Below are 18,924 nucleotides of genomic sequence, written 5' to 3' on the forward strand. Positions count from 1 at the left end.
AGAAAAACATGGAAGTTAATGAAAATATGATAGAAAAACTGACAAGGTCAAGTACCTTTTCAATTATTGATCTGAAGCCTTAATAAAAAGCACATCCAAACACTTCTATAGGTTTTAATACAATTATACATTCATGCTGTGGCGGTAACAATTTTCACATTATTCTTACGACTTTTTTCAACTGACTTATGAAGGCACAATCTAAGAGGATGCACAACATTCACAATCACAGTTTAGAACAGACACAGAAAGGACTTATCTGAAGTAAACCCAAACCACTGGAATTTGGAGTGACTTGAATATATTTTCATTATGAAAATATTCCTCCCTTTAAACATTGTCTCATTTTGATGTGATGACAGTTCTACATACCCATGATTACTAATATCCATTCAACATATAACAGTTGTAATAAAGCATTCACATGACTGGATGGCTAAAGAACTCAACATTTTTAAATAGCTCAGATTTTAAAAAATGGATTCTGTTAAAAGTCCTCTAACTTCTCATTTCAGTTTACCCTACAAAAATAAAAGCCTTTCCCTAGACATCTGTCAACTGGGAGGTGTGTGGGGGTGCTAGGGATCTAACACAGGGCTTCACGCCCTCTAGGCAGGCGCTCTGCCCTTGAGCTACATCCTCAACTGAAGAAAACCATCCAATCATGCTTAAAGGCAAGGTTATCTGTAACATGTTAGAATCATGAAGACTTTGTTATGTGATGAGAATCTTTGGACTCAAAAGAAAAAGCAGGTATTTAAAGAAAATGGGTCAATATAAAACCACATTTTTGTAGTTTATAGAATTAAATGCTCATTCTTAAGCATCTGGTTAAAAAGCCCTTCTCATGTTTCTAAATACTTGGAATGAATTTATAGTTATTAAGATAAACCAAAAAATTAACATTTTTATTCTCTATTGTTTAGTAAATTTAGGTCCTCTGGGTCATTAAGACTCACGAGTCTTTCGTGTCTTATTTTTTTAGTCCTAAAGCAACATGTTATTTCTCTGCTTATTTTATGACCTCCAAAAGCTAATTATTAATAAAGTATAAAAAAGAGATTCCTTTGATAATCGCACAGCTATGTTTTGGGCTTGGCTGAAACTAGTTTCTCAAGTTGTATTTATCTAGGTCAACAAAACCAGGCAGAAGGAAACTTCACCCAAATCATGTAGCAATGTTAAGCAAATTCGATTTCTGAGCCAAAATTAAAATCATTTGTGTCTTCAAACTTTCCCTTGTAACTTTTCTTACAGCAATGTAATTTTGCATTTTGGCCAAACAGAGCTCTTTTCTTTTGGCAGACAAAATCATGCTGGAAAAACTGATTTAGATCCGTGGAATCTATCTCCTTTGCAATAGAGCATTAACAGAGCATTTATTTAACCTGAGTTGATTTCTTTCAAAAAGTGATACAATGAAAACTTGAAATGTGCTCTGTAATATATTTTTATCCAATATATACACTTTTACTTAGCCAATTTTCAGGAACAACTGGATAAACAAAAACTCAAAAATTAAGCCACAATACTTAAATGTAAAATATTTTTAAAAACCAATTTTATACTATTACATGTTCTTGGGCATTTGGAAACAACATATTTTGATTCTCTAGGAAAAAGAAAACGAAAAACAGCTTGGTGGCACTCTAAGAATGAAACCAGGGCTGAGGGTATAGAATGCTGCTTGGTTGGCATGAGCATAACCCTGGGTACTAAACACGTGCACGCACACATGCGTATACACACACACACAAACACACACACAAATCCATGAGTTTATGAAACAAAAGGCAGGATATAGTTATTCCAAAATACTTGAAAACATCTGGGTACCTTTGAGAGAAATGAAGTGTTTCCATTCGTTTGGGGTGCCAAAACAGCTAATTATTATTATAATTCACCATTAGTTTAAACATAACTCCGAAACATAACTCATAAATCAACTATTTCCAACAATTTGTTACCTTTAAAAGGAATTATATTGTTAACTTTCATTTTTAAGGGTGTTGTATCTCTTCATAAAATTAACTGGTAATTCTAGCCCAATCCAAATTGCAAACTGCTCACATTCACAAGCAAGGATACTATTACACATTACACGCATAGTTTAGGAATGTGTATTTCCTCAGCCCCCAATCTGACACTGCATCTAGGAATTCCGTCATACACCTCATCTGAACTTGTAACAAGGTGCTTCTGCTCTTCCTCTGAACAAGTACATTAATACTCTTGTATTCTCAAAATACTTCGTGAACCCTGAAGTGATTCTCTATAGAAGGAGCTTCTTTTGCAAAATGAATCCGGCTTGTCACCTGCATACCAAAATCTTCAAGTAGCTGGACAAATTTCTTGTGCTCCTTTCCAATCCAAGATCTCATTGGGTCTTGGACTTGGTAAGGTGTTACATGAGTGTGAACAATAATACCCGTTTGTGCAAATTCTTTCAAGACTTCTGGATATGTAATCCACGTATTGCTTCCTCCAGAATGACCACCATCTAGCCAATACATTCTTCTTATGCTCTTAATGAAAGCATCTATGTTCTTGTCTTTCTTGGCTTCTTTCAATTCAAAAAGCAACTGATTCAAAACAACACATCCTTTACTAAATCCAATCAAGGTAAAAGATGCACCATTTAGTGATGGTGGATAAGAACCCATGGCAGACTCATCCGACTTCTCACAGGCCCTTTTCTTTTCTCCTTGGCAGCCACTGCTAGCAGAAGGAGAATTAGACTTACAGTTAGATGCTTTGGAGTCCTTATTCCAAACATTTCCATTCTCTGATAGCACACCATTCTGACTTAAGTTAAAAGCATTGACTAATAACGTATAAAGGTGCTTGAAAGCTCCGAAGTCAGTGTTGTGTTCTGGGGCACCAAACATGTTGCTTTTCACAAAGTTGTCATAGCAGCTGAACTTGTGCAAATGCATTCGAGAGCACTTTATCACCCAGATGTAACTATTGGGAAACCGCTGGGCTAGAATGGTGGCAACGTTTTCTAGACTCCAGTTTTCCCACTGATGATTCTCAGGATGATGAGTCATAACCTCATGGTAATTCTGGAAGATAAGAAAGACGAAGTCAGCTTTAATTACATAAACTCATTCCACAAAAGCTTCCCGTTTTTATTGTGAGGGATTTAAAAGGTTATAATGACCTATGGTTAATGTACTAGAAATGCAAACTATGAATCTGTCATTACTTGCTGGTTATAAGGTTTTTTCTTCCTTTTGTGGTACTGGGGATTGAACTCAGGGGAGTGCTGAGCAACATCCCCAGCCCCTTTTATTTTTTTGGTTTTTTGAGAGAGGTCTTCCTCTGCAATTCAAGCTGTCTTTGAGCTCCCTATGTAGCCCAGGCTGGCCTTGAACTCTGGCGATCCTCCTGCTTTGGCCTCCTGAGTGCTGGGATTACAGGCATGTGCTACCACGTCTTATTCCCCTTTTATTTTAATTTTGAGACAAGAGTCTTGCTAAGTTGCCCAGGTTGGCCTTAAACTTGCAGTCCTCCTGCCTCAGCCTGCCCAAAAGCTGGATCACAGGTGTGTGTCACCACACCTGACTGCTTGTAAGACGTTGAACAAAACACTTCTTCAGTGTAAGCTTCAAATCCAGTAAGAGGCAGGGTAATAAGATACACCTATATTAAATAGTAAGACCTTAAAATAAGTTGAGAAGGGCAATAGAAGTACAGTACTTCATAGATTTTATTTAGTATACACAATACAATTAAAAAGATAAACCTGGTTCATTACATGGACTTTTTGACCAAGGCAGAATTTTAAAACGTTTCCCCTCTAATGAGCTGCCACCCTGCACTACTACCTGGATTCCTCAAGCAACCTGAATGCCATCTGGTTCAATTTTTGTTGCTGTGAAAAACCTGCCATAACATTCATGGAAAAAAAATGTGTCCCCATCTGTGATTACATTCTTAAAAATAAATTCCTAGATATGGAAAAACTAGATAAAAATATTCCTAATTTAAGGTTGGTGATATGGGCTACAAAACTGGCTTCCACAAAGATACATATTTCTTTCTTTGTTAAATTTCATGGGCACAGGATAACTATTCAAATTTGAATTTATTGAAAATTAGAATCAAGCTGAAATTTTATTCATATATTTATTAACAATCTGAATTTCAATTCTTGCCTGTTCATATCCTTTGCCTTTTTGTATATGGATCTTACTGATTTATAAAGCAGTCTACATATATTAAGTTTATGCTGTATATATGCATCTTCTTTTACTTTTAATTTTTATTCATAACAGCTTTTTTTCATTCAAATCTATTCATTCTGTGAAATTCACTGGCCACTACTAACTGGGCAGGGAACAGAATGAATTAAGTCCTTGTCAGATGCAGCTCACACTCCAGTGCAGAAATAACCTCAGAGCAGATGGAGGCAGCACCAGCCAACAGAAATATGACAGGAACCACACAGAACATTTGCCAGTAGCCATTAAAAATGTAAAAAGTTAAGAAATTAATTTTAATAACATTTTATTGAGTCCAACATGTCAAATATTATCAACGAATCACCAATATAAAAGATTTCTGAGACCCAGATATGGTGGTGCACACCTGTAATCTCAGCTACTCGGAGGCTGAAGCAGGAGGATGGTAAACAAGGTCTGCTAATCATGGAGACCCTGCCTGAAACAAAAAGGAATGGGGATGATGCTAGGTGCTGCAGTGCTTGCCCGGCATGCCCAAGGCCCTAGATTCAATTCTAGCAAATCACAAGGACATGTGTGTGCATGTGTGTGTGCGTGTACACACACACACACACACACACACTTACTAGGGGATTATTACATTCTTTTCCTTTTACTAAGTCTGAAAACTAGTGTGCATTTTGCCCTTCCAGCACATCCAAATTGGATGCTAAATTTTTATGGGAAATAACACAAATCTAAATTTTGATTTCATAAAATTTATGGTTGAAAGAGTAGATTCACATACTCAAGTTGTCCCAAATATACTTAGAAGTTTTCTAGGAACTGAATTATCACTTTTAAAATGTAAGTTAACTGAAACTCACTTGAAAAGCGTACTTCCTCAATTAGACTAAGGATATCATGTGGTTAACAGTCACAAGTGGCTAGTGGCTACCATACTCGGTGGGACGAGACAGGCAGCTCAGTGGTAAGTGCAATGGAAATAAAACAAGGGGAAAGGAGTATGAGGCTTTAGGCAGGATGGGCAATTAAAACAGAACAGTCAGAAAAAAAATAACAGAACAGTCAGGAGAGGCTTCTTCAATACAGGAGAATCCAGGGGGAACTGAGGGAGGGAGCCATGTGGCCAGCTGGGCAGGGCCACAGCTGCAAAAGCCCTCAGGTGGAAGCATGCAGGCACATGGGACAGAAGGCCAGGGAGGCTCCAGAGGCAAGAACAAATGTCACCACAAGGACCAAGGATGATGACAGCTTAGTGGGAAGGAGAGGAAGCTTTGGCTCTGGCTCTGAAAGGGTTTGGAGCAAAGGGCTGATTTAACTGCTATTCTGAAAGGTTTACTTTGGCTCCTACATGTGAAGGGGCAATAGCTGAAGCAGTGAGAGGCTACTGAAATTCCTCCACAAGTGTACACAGACTGTCGTTGGAATACAGATGCTGGGCAGTGGTCCATTCAAAGAATACTTGGATTAGAGTCACCAAGATTTGCTGGTGGGATGAATGGAGTGTGTGAGAAAGAAATACTGTCATTCGGCTGCCATTTGTGTTTAAAAAAACTGACCTATGCACAGAAGGTCTCTGGAAGGGTGTGTCTGTTTGTGTGTGTGTGCGTGCATAACAATGGTAGTAGCCTTGGGGAAAGGAAAGGGGAGACTGGAGAGAAGGAGGAGACCTACGTTTTAGTGTGTATAGCCTTATTGTTACCTGAATTTCGCGCAAATGCATATTTTTTCCTAAAAAATTAAAGAGATACATGTAATACTATAAAAATTCAGTCTATATACTATGGTTTAAAGTCTATATACTATATTGTCTATATACTATGGTTTGAAGACAGAAAAACCACCCATAAAGTTACTAATCAGAAATAATCATTTAAATGTTGGTATCTAACAGTCCCATTTTCTCTAGTTTACATATTTCACTATGTATACAGGAGAACATTATTTCCCTCCCTGAAAGCAACAAGCTTATATACACAGCCTGTGCTTAAAAATATGTTACAGGCATGATTCCATGTACAGAGCTGGGTCATAATTTTCAGGCATCAGTAAGACTGATACCAACTTACACTTCAACTGCAAGTATACAGGAGTGTTATCTTTCCACATTCTTATCTATTCTTCATGGTCAACAGCATTAATTTTTAAACAATTTTTGCTACCATGATAAAATGGTCTTACTTTTAATTTGCATGCTTTAATTCCTAATTAGGTTGAATATTTTTCTGTTTACTGGCAATTTGCATTTAATTCCGTTCATGTCCTCTGATCATTTTCCTACTGTACCTCATTAATATTAGTTTGCCATATATATTAAAAATATTTATTACAAGATCATCTGACCTTCCATGGATTTTGCTATTACCTTCTACATATAGAGATTTTCGATATACACAATTAACATAAAATCATGGGCACTTGAGGTAAGGGCTTACCTAAATTCCTTTTATAATTAAGGAACTCAAGGTCCTAGAAATTGTAATTATTTGTATTATAGTTATGTAATCAAAATGAACCTAGCTTTTATGTCTCCCAGTTCAGACTCTATAGGTGACATAAATCTATATGGTATTTCCCTTTATTAGCCCCAGGTGACAAGATTGGAATGGGAAAAATGCTAATACAAAGGAACTATGTGAACTAAAGTGAAAAAATGGGATTGTTACTGTTGTGTTAAAGCCTAGATCTGAGAACAGTAGGTAAGCACTTCCACATTCTGAAAAGAGGCACCAACATTCCCACGTGACTTGCTAAGAGGCAGTCAAAGTTGGTTCTGCAACCCAGGCTACTACCTGTGGCCAACCTATAAAGAAAGGGCTTATATATACTTATTTATTTATGCAAGAGGTTACCTACTGAATACCTATAACACATCAGTCACTAAACAAGCATCACAGACACACCAGTGAACAGTCAAACTTACATGCTAGTGTAGCAGACAGACAAGAGCCAAAATGAAAAGTAACCGATAAGGTAGATAAAATGATTAAGAATAAAGAAGAAAAGCTGATAGGGAAGCTGTGTACCTGTGTGATTATTAAATAGGATGATCAGGAAAGGACCCATTGAGAAGCACTTTGAAGCAGACCTGAAAGGATAATGAACATGGCCATACTCGCAGGAAGTGTTCTGGGCAGGACATGTGAAGCTTCTGAGTGAAGTGTGCATGATGTGTCTGAACAGCAAGAGGGCCAGCAATCTTCTGATTGCTGCAGATACAGAGGTGGAGCCACTGGACTTGTTGATGGATGTGAGGTATAAAAGAGAGCTCTAAAGGTAATCGAAACCACCACCTTGAAACAGATTGTCTCCTCTAACTAGGATGAGGAGACTGAGGAGGGTAAACATTCAGAGATGCTAGGTTTGAGGTATTTACCAAATACCCAAAAGGAAATAATTGTGCATACAGTCGGTGAGTCTAAAATTCGGGAATGTGTCTAGGCTAGATACACAAATGTCAAGGACTATCCAGAATATAGATAGTATGTAAAGCCATGAAAGAGTCTTTGCTGAACAAGTGAAAAAAAACAGGGAAGAACAGAATACTAGGGTACTCTCATAATTTTAAAAGTCCCCAGAGAGATGTAAGTGACCGGTATTCATCAGGTATTCACATGTATGATCTCTATCGGCTCCCTATAAAGTATTCTCATTTTATAGCTGAGGTAGGTGCAATACAGAGAGATTTAACAATTGAGACTTCATAGCTAAAAAGCCCAGAATCAGAATTCAAACTCAGGCAATCTATGACCGAGAAACTGGATTTTAAATTTAATGAATTTAAATAACCCCACGTAGCTAACGGCTAACATTTCAATAGTTTTAGACCAAAACTCGGGTTGCAGAAAGACATAACCATAGATATTTACCTACAGCTATACAATTAATAAGATATGCTATGCTGGATCTGTTTGCATGTGCCTGCAATCCTAGCTGTTTGGGAGGCTGAGGCAGGATGAGGCTGAGGCAAGTCTGGGGGCTTGCCTGGACAATTTAGCGAGACTGCCTCAAAAAACAAACAAAAAGCTGGAGTGAACTCAGCGCGAAGGCCCTGAGTTTAATTCCCAGTATTGCCCCCTCAGAAGTCTATAGCTATAAAATAAACGTACAACCGAAAACAAAGGCACAGACTAAGATAGGTGAGCATCACAATACTCAGCAGTTACTGGCCCTTGTTCTGCACCACCACCCACCTTATTCTGGGGTCACTACACGTAGGCGTCACGTCAGCAGTGGGTCTGTTTGTTTCTAAATCAGTCAGTGCTTCCTCAACAACGCGCGCCATGGTCAACTCCTCCAGAAAGCCCACACAGGGTCCTCCGCGAAGCGCGCTAGGAGGTGCACGCGGACGGCCTGTCCGGTGTCCGGTGTCGCCTGGCCGCGCGGCGCCCTCACCTGCACGTCGCCGGGGAAGTACAGCACGTGGTGCTGCTCGCCCGCCGGGTCCCCGGGGCGGCCCCGCGTCGGGGTCGTCAGCAGGAGCAGCTCGTTGCTGCGCTGCGGGTCGGCGCCGGGTACGGCGCACAGCTGCAGGTGGAGCCCCTCGGTCGCCCGCAAGCCGCGCGCCCCGACGCCGCCCGGGTCCATGGCTCCCGCCTGCGGGCGGCGCGCGGCGTCTCCGATGGCGAGCGGCGGAGGCCGGAGCAGCGGTGGCGGGGCGCGGAGGAGCCTGAAGCCCCACATGGGCCCCTCGCCGGCGGGCTGCCCTGTGCGCACAGTCGGAGCAACGCCCAACGGCCCAACGGCCAGCCAGAGCCGCTGGGCGGAACAACGGGGGCGTCAGTGTGACGTCCGCGCGCAGCGTGCGTCAGGAGGGCGGGTTTCCGGAGGAGGTGCGGGCGGGGAGGGAGGGGCCTGAGAATAGACGCTTGTGAGTGGTGGGCCCGGCCGTGGCCGGGAAGTTCGATCGGAAGTCTGGGACAAGCCAGGGAACACGCAAAGGCCGGGGAAAGAACTCAGGACGCGTGCGCGTCAGGTGTGACGCATGCGCAGCGCACCCCAGACCCCGGCCGGCCGCTGTCCAACCATCCCCCTTAGTACGAATAGGTTGGAGCACTGAGACTTCCGGTTCCGCAAGGCTCACCTTTCAGGTGAGGTTTATCTCGGCTCCAGATCACTGAGAGGGAGACCGTCTCAAAGAGTAATTGTATCCTGCGTAGCACAAAAGTCACCGTGTTCTGGGAGGAGGGAGGCGCCGCTCCTTCCTCCAGGTCCCCAGGTGAGTGCTGTAGCGCCTGGGTTGGTGCTGGGGAGGAAGAAACACCTTTGCTGTGGTGGTGTTTGCTACCATGGTGGTGTGGGGTGTATGGTTTTCAAAAGCTAATTTGAACAACGTAGGGAAGTCCTAGGTGACCAGTAACTAGGATTGGCAAAATACATGCTAAACAGGGAAAGAAGGAACCATCCATTGGTCTAATTATAGGTGCTTGTGAAGCAGGCACAGTAAAGGACCTTAGGCGAGAGAATGTGAGTGAGAATTATAAAAATTAAAGGTCAGAATTATTAAAGGTAGTTATTAAATTATTAAAGGTATAATTATTAAAATTATTAAAGGTATAATTAATTAAAGGTAAAAATTATTGAGGTTTACTGAGAGCCCAGAGGCTTAAGCGTTTTATGTATAACTGTTATGAGTCAATGCATTTGTGTATATAAACACACGTCTTATTTTTTTTTGTTTCATATATGCAAAACATTCCTTGGAGTAGGAGCACAAATAAGCAAATAATAAAATATAATATCCATATGTATTTTCTTAATGGCTTCATAGAGGTATAATATGTCTGTCTCTTGTGATCTTAATTACTGGATTCCATCTGACATTATAATAGTGTTACCAGTAAAAATTTTGTAGTTGCTAAGTCCGTCTGCTTTCTTTTTTTTCACTACAACACAGAAAAATCTTTTGTTTGCTAGGCAATAGTGATGGGTGGTAGCCCTTATCTCACAATACTGTCTGCAGCAAAGTTTTCAGGTAGAAAGTTATTTTGTGGCTAGCTTCTTTTCAGGTGTACCTCACAGCCTCTTTAACTGCAGTGTTATGAAAGCCCAAGTGTGCACAGGGCACGTGGTTCTGCTTGATATAACTGTTACACATGTGTGTGAGAGGAATGTATGCAGCTTTCCTCTCTGCCCTATACTATTTCAGATTTGTCTCACTATAACTCTGGTACTTCTAGACTCCTGGGAAGTTTAGAGTTCATCAAGTTTATAAAGTTTAGTCAGGTTTATAATGTTAGAGTATTTTCTGGAAATACTCCTCAAGTGGAGTTGCACCTTTGCCTTTGGGGTTTTCTAAAGGGCTTGAGAACCTCTAAAATATAAAAACCTAAAGACAAAACTACTTTTCCTCCCGACCAAAACTTGTTATTGTCGTAAACTATTGGTTTTCTTTATTTAAATACCAAGAAAATGCAGGGATTATTTTAGTACAACCCAGAGGTTGTAATAGTAAAAATTACCTTCTTGTTATAAACAATTATATTAAGATCTCTGATATCTTTTCTCCAGATTGTGCCCCATCCTCTGAAGCAGACACCTCCAGTAGTAGGAGTGACTTCCCTCTCCAGAGAAACTTTCCCTCCAGTAGTTGAAGAGCCTCCCAAAGTCTGTGTATAAAAACAGTAGCCCTGGGGCTTGTTGGTTTTATAGACCAGTTAAAAAGAAAGGAAAGAGCTTTGTAGGATTGCCAACTCAAACAACTGTTATCAGTGTCCTTTTGTGGGAGGAAAGGACACTATGACTCCCAACCCCTGCCAAAGTAGGAAAGACACAATCTCAAAGTAAAGGATGATTCTTTTTTTTAATATATTATTTTTATTTGTACATGTTTGTTTTACGTAATGATCATATTCCTTGTAGGGAATTGGTACATGTACATAACACGCCTTAATTTTTAAAAAATCTCTCTCCCCTCCCTCTAGCTCTTGCAGATCTGTTTTCTAAAAATACTTTGTTAAAAAGAAGTAGACGTCAGTTGTGCAATAATGAGTATATAACCACCTTAAGAGGACCAGTCTTGTTTTGCAAATCGCACCCATTACTCCCCTTCACTAAAATGTAACCTGAAAGCCTAAGTATGTACATATATTGCTAATGCAGCTTTGATGTTTTTGTGGTCTGGCTTTTTGTTTGTCTTTTTAATGAAATCTCTATGTTTTCAAGGTGCTGGGAGAATTCTTGTGTTTAGAAGGAAAATTGTAGCAAATATTAAACACCACAAAATTTTCTTAATATCTCTAAAATATTTGAGGCTTTTGAGAAATACAAGTAAATAATTAAAGGACAGAACAAAGAAACAGACTGGAATATGTAGACCTTTTTTTTCTCACATCATAACCCAACAAGAGACAAAACCCAGAGAATTAACAGTTTTCTCTGGATTCATCATTTGAGGATGTATGTTATTTATGGTAAGTAATTGACACTGCATTTCCTTATCAGATGTTTCCTTGATATTGCTTTATACCTATTTTATTTTATTTTGGGGGGCAATCTCCTCTGTTTTTCTGTTTTTCTGCATGCATAGGTCAAATAAAACCTGTGGGCTACAAATGTACAACTTCTCTGTTAAAACATGGAAATAAATAGATAATGGCAAATGGCGAGACAGAGAAAAGGCAAAACAAAAGCCCTTAAACGTGGTCTCCTATGAAAGATTGAGAGGGAAAAGAAGGCAGGAGGGGCTAAGTTTTTCCATGGGACTTTAATTAGATCTCGTTTGCATTTGATGTTCTTTGAGAGATTTGAAGTAGTTTAATTCTTTTCAATTATTCTTGGTTCTGAACAGGTATTTTTTGTTTTTAATAAGCCTTTGTGCTAATGTTGGACCTTAGAGGAACACATTTCAAATGAGGTTTGCACTTTAGCATATAATTGTATTCCCAGCATGGTAGATAAAATAAAGTCATTTGAAGATTTGAAGGCTTCTTTTTTGGTTTAATTTCACTAGCTAGAGAACACTCTTTACAGTGTTTCTATACTACATGATTTAAACACATCAGCAAAATATAAAATAAAATGCTTTGGCAAAATAACAATATAGCTTCATGTCAAGGCCTTATAGATTATCTTTAGCACTCAGTGAATCTGCAAATGCAATAGTTAGCTAATAGTAATTACATTCATTGTACTTTACTCACTGTTAAAACAGGAAAAATAGAATTGAACAGACAGTCCAAGTTTTAAATAGGCAAAGAATCTGAATAGACACAGAAGATATACAGTTGGACAATAAGCCCATGAGAAGTTGCTTAACATCATTAGCCATTAGGGAAATGCGAATCAAAACCACAAATACCACTTCATATCCACTAGGATGGCTATAGTAAAAAAAATAAATTAAAGTTAATAACAATTGTCGAGAGTAAGGTGGAGAAATTGGAGCCCTAGCAACTTGCTGGTAGGGAATAACTGTTTTAGAGAACAGTTGGATAATTTTTAAAAACAAAATTAAACACAGATTTACCATATAACAGTAATTTCACTCCTAGGTGTATGTTTAAGAGAAATGAAAACATCCATACAGCAACTGTTCACAAATGTTCATAGGAATATTATTTGTGTTATCCCAAAAATGGAAACAAACCATTAACTGATGAGTGGATAAGTAAAATATGTTATAATCATACAATATAAAACAGGACCCTTGGACTGACGAACTCAGTTAATTCTCAGAGTCTGGTTGTAACTCAAGTTGGTTGTAAGTCAAGAATATTTTTCCCATAAGAAATAATAGAAAAGGGCTGGGGATTTAGCTCAGTGGTTCCAGCGCCTGCCTCTCAAGCGCAAGGTTCTGAGTTCAATCCCCAGTACCAAAAAAAAAAAGAAATAATAGAAATACCCATATTGCATTCCGAACCTCCCAAAGCATCCCTTAACTAATCTTTTCATAATAAAAAAGGGTTGTATAATATGTTTAATTTACCAGAAATGTCAATAATTTTCCTAATGTATTCACCAAAAAGTTATAAAATGTACCTAGTTGCCAGAAATAACAATTTCATACTGTACTCACCATGCAAGTTGACATCTTTGGCCTGCAGGAAGGAAGCATGAAATGAAAGGTAGTTATTGTTTGGAAGGAGAGTCTTCTATAAGAACATCAGGAATCTAGGTCTCTGGTGTCCTTTCTGTCCTTGGGAGAGTCTGTAGCCCACTAGGATCTGCTTCTGGCTCATTAGGTCTCAACTTTTTCAGAACTAAAAACTGGTCTAAGGTTGTCTTTTTTTTGGTGTTTAATATAACAATTGGCTTTTTCTAAGTCTGGGTAGGTCTTCTCTACAAATGTTTGTAGCTCTGTTCATTTTTTCCGGATTTCCTTTATTTCAGAAAAAAACTGCTGCATTGATTGTTGATACTCGCTCCTCCTCTTTAGAAAGCTCCTCAGCTGGCATTCCCTATTGCTCAGCCAGAAATTGCTGAAGTTCTGTAGACAGTTCTTCTGATTGTCCCTCCACTATTTTTTCAAAATCACCACTGTCTTACCTGTAAGCCTATGGACTCTGCAATATGACAGTGTCATCAACCACAGGGTCAGTTGAAGGCTCAGGCTCCTCTACACGGTCTTCAAAGTCTCTCCTGTATAATTTTAGGCCACACTTTTTTCTAGCACATGTCAGTGTCCTTAGACATTGGCCCAGGTTTTCTCAGTTAACCCCACATGGGAGAGGATATTGTGATGTTCTTTTCAGAACTCTCTTAAGGGTTAAATCTGTACCTGAGACCATCTGGAAGCACTTTAGGCACAGTTCCTTGGTATATAGCTTCTTAAAATTAGTTATAATCTGCTGGCCCATAAGCTACTATAGAGAAGTTGTATTAGGTGGGAGGAACTCTACTGAGCCATGGGAATTCTTCATCCAACTTTTCCAAATCTCATGGGTGAGCAAGAGCATTGTCCATGATGAGGAGAGCCTTGAGTGGTAATCCTTTGTTTTCTAAGTATTTCTCTTTGTTTTCTAAGTCTTTCTTAATAGTAGGACAGAAAACCTCCCTGATCCACTCAAGAATGAGTACTCTTGCTACCCAGTTTTTGTGTTAGATCTTCAAAAGACCCCCTACTCTATTGTTCATGACTTTGTTTTCTGAACACTCTAGGAGTCTCAGTGTGATAAACCAAGAGAGGCTTTATCTTGAGTTCAAAACTTGCATTGGCACATAGCAATAAGGTTAGCCTATCCTTCACAGGCTTGTGGCTTGACATTTTCTTCTCTTCCTGGGTAATGTATGTTCTCCTGGGCATTTTCTTCCAAAAAGGGCCAGTTTCAACACAGTTGAAAACTTGATGAGAGCAAAAGCCATTTCTCTGTCGTCATTTCAAAGTGGTATATATAATTTTCAGCAGCCCTTTTGTCACCACTGGCTGCTTCACCATGCCTAGTTACTCTATGAACCCCAGTTCTTTAAAGTTGTGAAACAACCCCTTACTAGCATGAAATGTTTTACCATTATCATTTGTTGATGGATTATCCTTTAGGAGATCTGCATTTATACCCCTAGCTTTTCACAAATTATAGACTCAGGCTGTAATCTGCCATGTGTCTTTCAGTTATCCACACTAATAATAGCCTTTTTACCCTGGCTGACACTGTTGATCGTGACTTACTAATTTGAGTAACACCTTTAGCAACACTAGCTTCCTCATACAAATCTTTTTTCTTTAAGATTGTTGAGATGGTGGTTTTTGACATGCTTTACATATTAGTGAGATTGGTCACACAAATGCCACTCATTTCTGCAGTTTCCTTTTCGATTGTGATTGCTTTCTTTACCTTCCCTTCCTTCCTTAGCTTTTCCAGCTTTATTGGGGCCATTTTGAAAGCAGTAATCATAGCTGTTATATAAAGCACTAACCAAAATTACATCTACAAACACACGCATCAGGACTCACACTGACAGTTACATACACTTACATACACTTTTCTGGCATTATGAGTCTTTGTTTACAACCACACAAGCAGCTGGGTTGTAACTCAAGACTTAAGTCATAAATTGAAATTCCATTCATAACCCAAGTTGTTTGTATGTGAGGCCAGTCCTGACTCAAGGGTCCACTGTATTTGGTACTAAAAAGGAATGAAGAACTGATGCGATAGCCTGGATGAACTTTGAAAAGATTATGCTAAATGGAGGCAAGTCACAAAAGACCACATACTGGTAGTATCCATTTATATGAGAGGTTCAGAAACAGCACATAGAAACAAGGTAGATTGATGGTTGGGTAGGGTTGAAAAGGAGGGGAACCAATTAAAAACTCACCAAGTCTACATTCAGGTGGGAAAGAATTAGGCACTACTTAAAAAGGAAGACTACTGAAATTTATAGACCTATTTCAAACAACCACATCTGGAATTCCAGGAAGATGGCAGCTAAACAGCAGCAAATCAACCTCTCTAAGATTCAGAATCCAGAGACTGCAATATAACATTTTGGGAAAGAAAAGGAGAGAGGTGAATCCGAAGGATCTGTAGGGAGAATTGGAGCCCTCAGGGAGAGTAAAGAACCAGACCTTAACACAAAAAAAGGAGGTGGCAAAGTGCACTTTCTCCTTTACTCCCAGCTTGCAGCATGAAAGAAGAGTGAATCTATAGAGTCATAGTGAGGAAGGGTAAATCCACATGCCTCCACAGAGAAACACACCAGTGGAACAGAACAGTGGATGCTGTGAACTATAAAGGCTGGTGAATGACTCCAGTCCAAGGAGCCATTGGGGAGAATACTTGGCTGAATGCCATTTTAGGGAGGGGCCAGTTGAACCTGGGACTTGAGCAGCCTTGGGGCTTCCAGGGACTAGGTGAGGCACAACTGCAGAAGATATTCAGGGTCAGGAAGCCAAGGCCAGGCCGGCAAGAGATGTCCAGAGTGTTGAACACTGAACAACTCATGCCCCAACCTGACAACCAGCGACAAGGATCAGCCTGGACTTCTGTGGATTTGAAAACACCAGGATCTGTACCCCACCCTCTTCCTGTTGCAGGCCTGCTGGGATCTAGCATAGGTAGGCTCTGTCTGCCTCCTTTGTCTACCAGTGACAGTGAAGACACACCCTAAATTGGTCACTATCAAAACTTTAGACCCCAGAAGATAACCACAGGCTTGAAATCACAGAAGTCTTTTAATCGTTTTCTTTTTTCTTGTTTTCTTTTTTTCATGAATGTGATCATTGTTTTTAGATTTTTCTTCAGTTCTTGTTTTTTTCCTTTTTTCCCTCCTTTTATTCACCAGTTTCCCAAAGCTTGGGTAATCTTCCTTTGTCCTCCAGTCTTGCTTCTAATGTTTCTCTCTTCCTTTATTTCTCAATTTTTTTCCTTTTGACCCTTTTAAATCTAACCCCCTGAAGGTAAAATTGCTCTATTGAGGGAATATTTACTATATATAATTTTCTGATGATTTTGTTACATATCTGTAAATCTTTTACCTATGGTTAAAGGTATTAACAACCACAACTTGTCATTTTTCTTCACTGTGCTTGATGCTATTGTTATTACTGATTGTACTAAAGTGACATAATTGTGATCAGTTGTTCTTCCTTGTATGCCAACATTGAGACTGTCAGAGTGTCATAAAAAATACCATAGTCTGGTATGAAAGAACTGGGTGCTAGGCCAAAGAGGCAATGTCTTAGTTACTTTGCTCATTACAGAGAGAAAATACCCAACACCCAAAGTTAAAGGAGAAAAGGTTTATTTAGCTCACAGTTTGTACAGGTTTCAGTCCACAATTGGCTGGCTCCAAGGAAGAGGAGAAACAGTTCATGGCATCCACAAGGTAGCAAGGGGGCTTAACAGTGTCTTTCTATGCATTTTATCTTTTCCATTCTACTTAAGGCAGGTACCACTCACACCCTTAATCCTAGTGCCCTTTAATCTAGCATTGCACTATGAATCAATCCCAGTGTTACTCTAGATCCAGCCACCTCTGAAAAAGTCCTATCTATTACCACATGAGGTATGGGGGGGGGGACATCTAAACACAAGCCATAATAAGCAGCAACTTCTCTTCCCTAATAAACTGAAGAGGCAGAATCTTGGAAGACTCAGAAGCCAGCTACATCTAGAAGACATCTCTGAAAAGTCATTTTCTAAAGAGATCTCAATACTAGAAATAAAAATACTTAGCATAAGCAGTTTATAAGTATCAAAGCAGAAAACATTTTAAGAATAGAAAACAAGACAGAAGCAATATGTAACCCCAGTCCTCAAGCCTACCAAAGGCAAATCCAGGGGGCACTGAGGTGGAAGAAATGAAAAGTCATCCAGTGGAACTTTCTAAAATTATAACAGCAGAAGTAACAAAGCGATGAATGAGGCTCTAGAAAAAAAATCAAATAATTTCACAGGTAACGAAAGATGATAACTATAATGAATATCATTAGTGAATCTAGAGTACATAGAGATAAAAGAAATAGAGAATCTTAGGAAAATGATGGAAACAAGGAATGCCCAACATAGGAAAGAACTGGATTTTGTGAAACAGATTCAAACAGATACCCAGGAGATTAAAAATTCTATTGAAATATATGCAGGAAAATCAATGAAGAACAGAATGTCAGTTCTAGAATACAGGTTTGCAGTTAGCATTCATCAAATGAAAGTCTTCTTAAAAATAGCAAGGGACCATGAAGAATCAATACAAAATCTGCTAGATAATGCAAAGAAGAATAACGTAAGATTTATCAGAATCAATTAAAATATCAGGAGATAGCACAAAGGACATTTTTTTAAAAACCTATTCACAGAAGTAATGGCAGAAAACTTCCCAAGCATGGAAAAAGATCATGACATACAGATAAATGAGGCATATAGAACTCCAGTTAGCCATGATCAGATAAAAAAAAACACCAAAGGATATAATAGTCAAGATTCCAGAAATTCAGCACAAGAACAGAATAGTGAAACCTGTTAGAGAAAAGAAACAAATCAACTATAAAGAAAAGCCTGTCAGAATCACAGCAGAGTACTCAACACAAACCCTTAAGGAAAGCTTGGAGTGAAATGTTTCAAGCCCTAAGATTAAACAACTTCCAATTCAGATTGATTACCCTGTAAAATTGTCTTTCAAAATTGATGGAGAAATAGATACTTCCATGATAACACTTGAAACTCATGACTACCAAACTAGGACTCCAAAAAGTTCTGAAGGATATTCTAGAAAAAGACAACAAATACAAAAATTCTGTGAATTCTAATAGGGTGAATTCCCCAGGCAAGGCAAAGAATTAAAGGGGAAAGGGAACCAACAACTGGAAAATAATAATGACAAGGACAAGTCAATATATATCAGTTATAGCCATCAGTGTAAATGGTCTCAGTTCACTAAACAAAAGAAACAGATTGGCTGAATGGATCAAGAAACAAGATCCAAAAAATACGGTGCATAGAAGAAACACATTTAACTCACAAAAAATTCCATAGACCAAAAGTCAAAGGATGGAAAACAGTACTCCATGCAACTGGGACCCAGTAAAAAGCAGAGGTGGCCATTCTATTTGCAGACAAAGTGGATTTCAAGCCAAGAGTGATCAGAAGAGACAAAGGTCACTACATACTTTCTGAGGGAAGAATCTTAAGGGGAACAGATAAGAATCATAAATATATATGCACCAAATGGCATACCCAACCATATAAAAGAAATATTAATGGACATAAAAAAAATCAAACACAAATGCAGTTTTAATGGGGAATCTCAGTACCCCACTGTCACAGATCAACTAGATGAAAAAATCAAATATCAG

At 39.0% G+C, this 18,924-nt stretch overlaps 1 protein-coding gene and 1 long non-coding RNA gene across 3 annotated transcripts in view; one reads left to right on the forward strand and one right to left on the reverse strand.

Annotated features, from left to right (window-relative positions):
* Window positions 1-98: 98 nt before the first annotated feature.
* On the reverse strand, window positions 99-8,980 carry CUNH2orf69 (chromosome unknown C2orf69 homolog). 2 transcript variants are annotated; one of them, XM_087200367.1, is made up of 2 exons: window positions 8,384-8,980; window positions 99-3,065 (listed from the first exon to the last, which is right to left on the reverse strand). In XM_087200367.1, the coding sequence occupies exon 1, from the start codon at window positions 8,871-8,873 to the stop codon at window positions 8,478-8,480; it is 396 nt and encodes a 131-aa protein (XP_087056493.1). In that variant the 5' UTR covers window positions 8,874-8,980; the 3' UTR covers window positions 99-3,065; window positions 8,384-8,477. The 2 variants fall into 2 exon arrangements, with proteins under 2 accessions (XP_087056493.1, XP_004871739.1); XM_004871682.4 differs by having other exon boundaries at window positions 8,586-8,973.
* Window positions 8,981-9,078: 98 nt separating this feature from the next.
* LOC101698499 (uncharacterized) overlaps window positions 9,079-18,924 on the forward strand; it is a 74,452-nt gene continuing 64,606 nt past the window's right edge. Inside the window, exon 1 of the long non-coding RNA XR_206356.3 lies at window positions 9,079-9,408. This is a non-coding gene — a long non-coding RNA (uncharacterized LOC101698499). The remainder of the gene's footprint in view (window positions 9,409-18,924) is intronic.

The sequence above is a fragment of the Heterocephalus glaber genome, unplaced genomic scaffold (genome assembly GCF_053883595.1).
Source record: "Heterocephalus glaber isolate CG9 unplaced genomic scaffold, H.glaber_assembly_v1.0 deba00001743, whole genome shotgun sequence".
In the NCBI taxonomy this organism is placed as follows: domain Eukaryota; kingdom Metazoa; phylum Chordata; class Mammalia; order Rodentia; family Bathyergidae; genus Heterocephalus; species Heterocephalus glaber.

Excerpts from the sequence above, each read along its gene's own strand:
- CUNH2orf69 (XM_004871682.4), bottom strand. The coding sequence starts at position 8,873 with ATGTGGGGCTTCAGGCTCCTCCGCGCCCCGCCACCGCTGCTCCGGCCT. Across the intron at positions 3,066-8,585 it reads ACTTCCCCGGCGACGTGCAG|AATTACCATGAGGTTATGAC; the intron begins GTGAGGGCGCCG and ends CTTATCTTCCAG.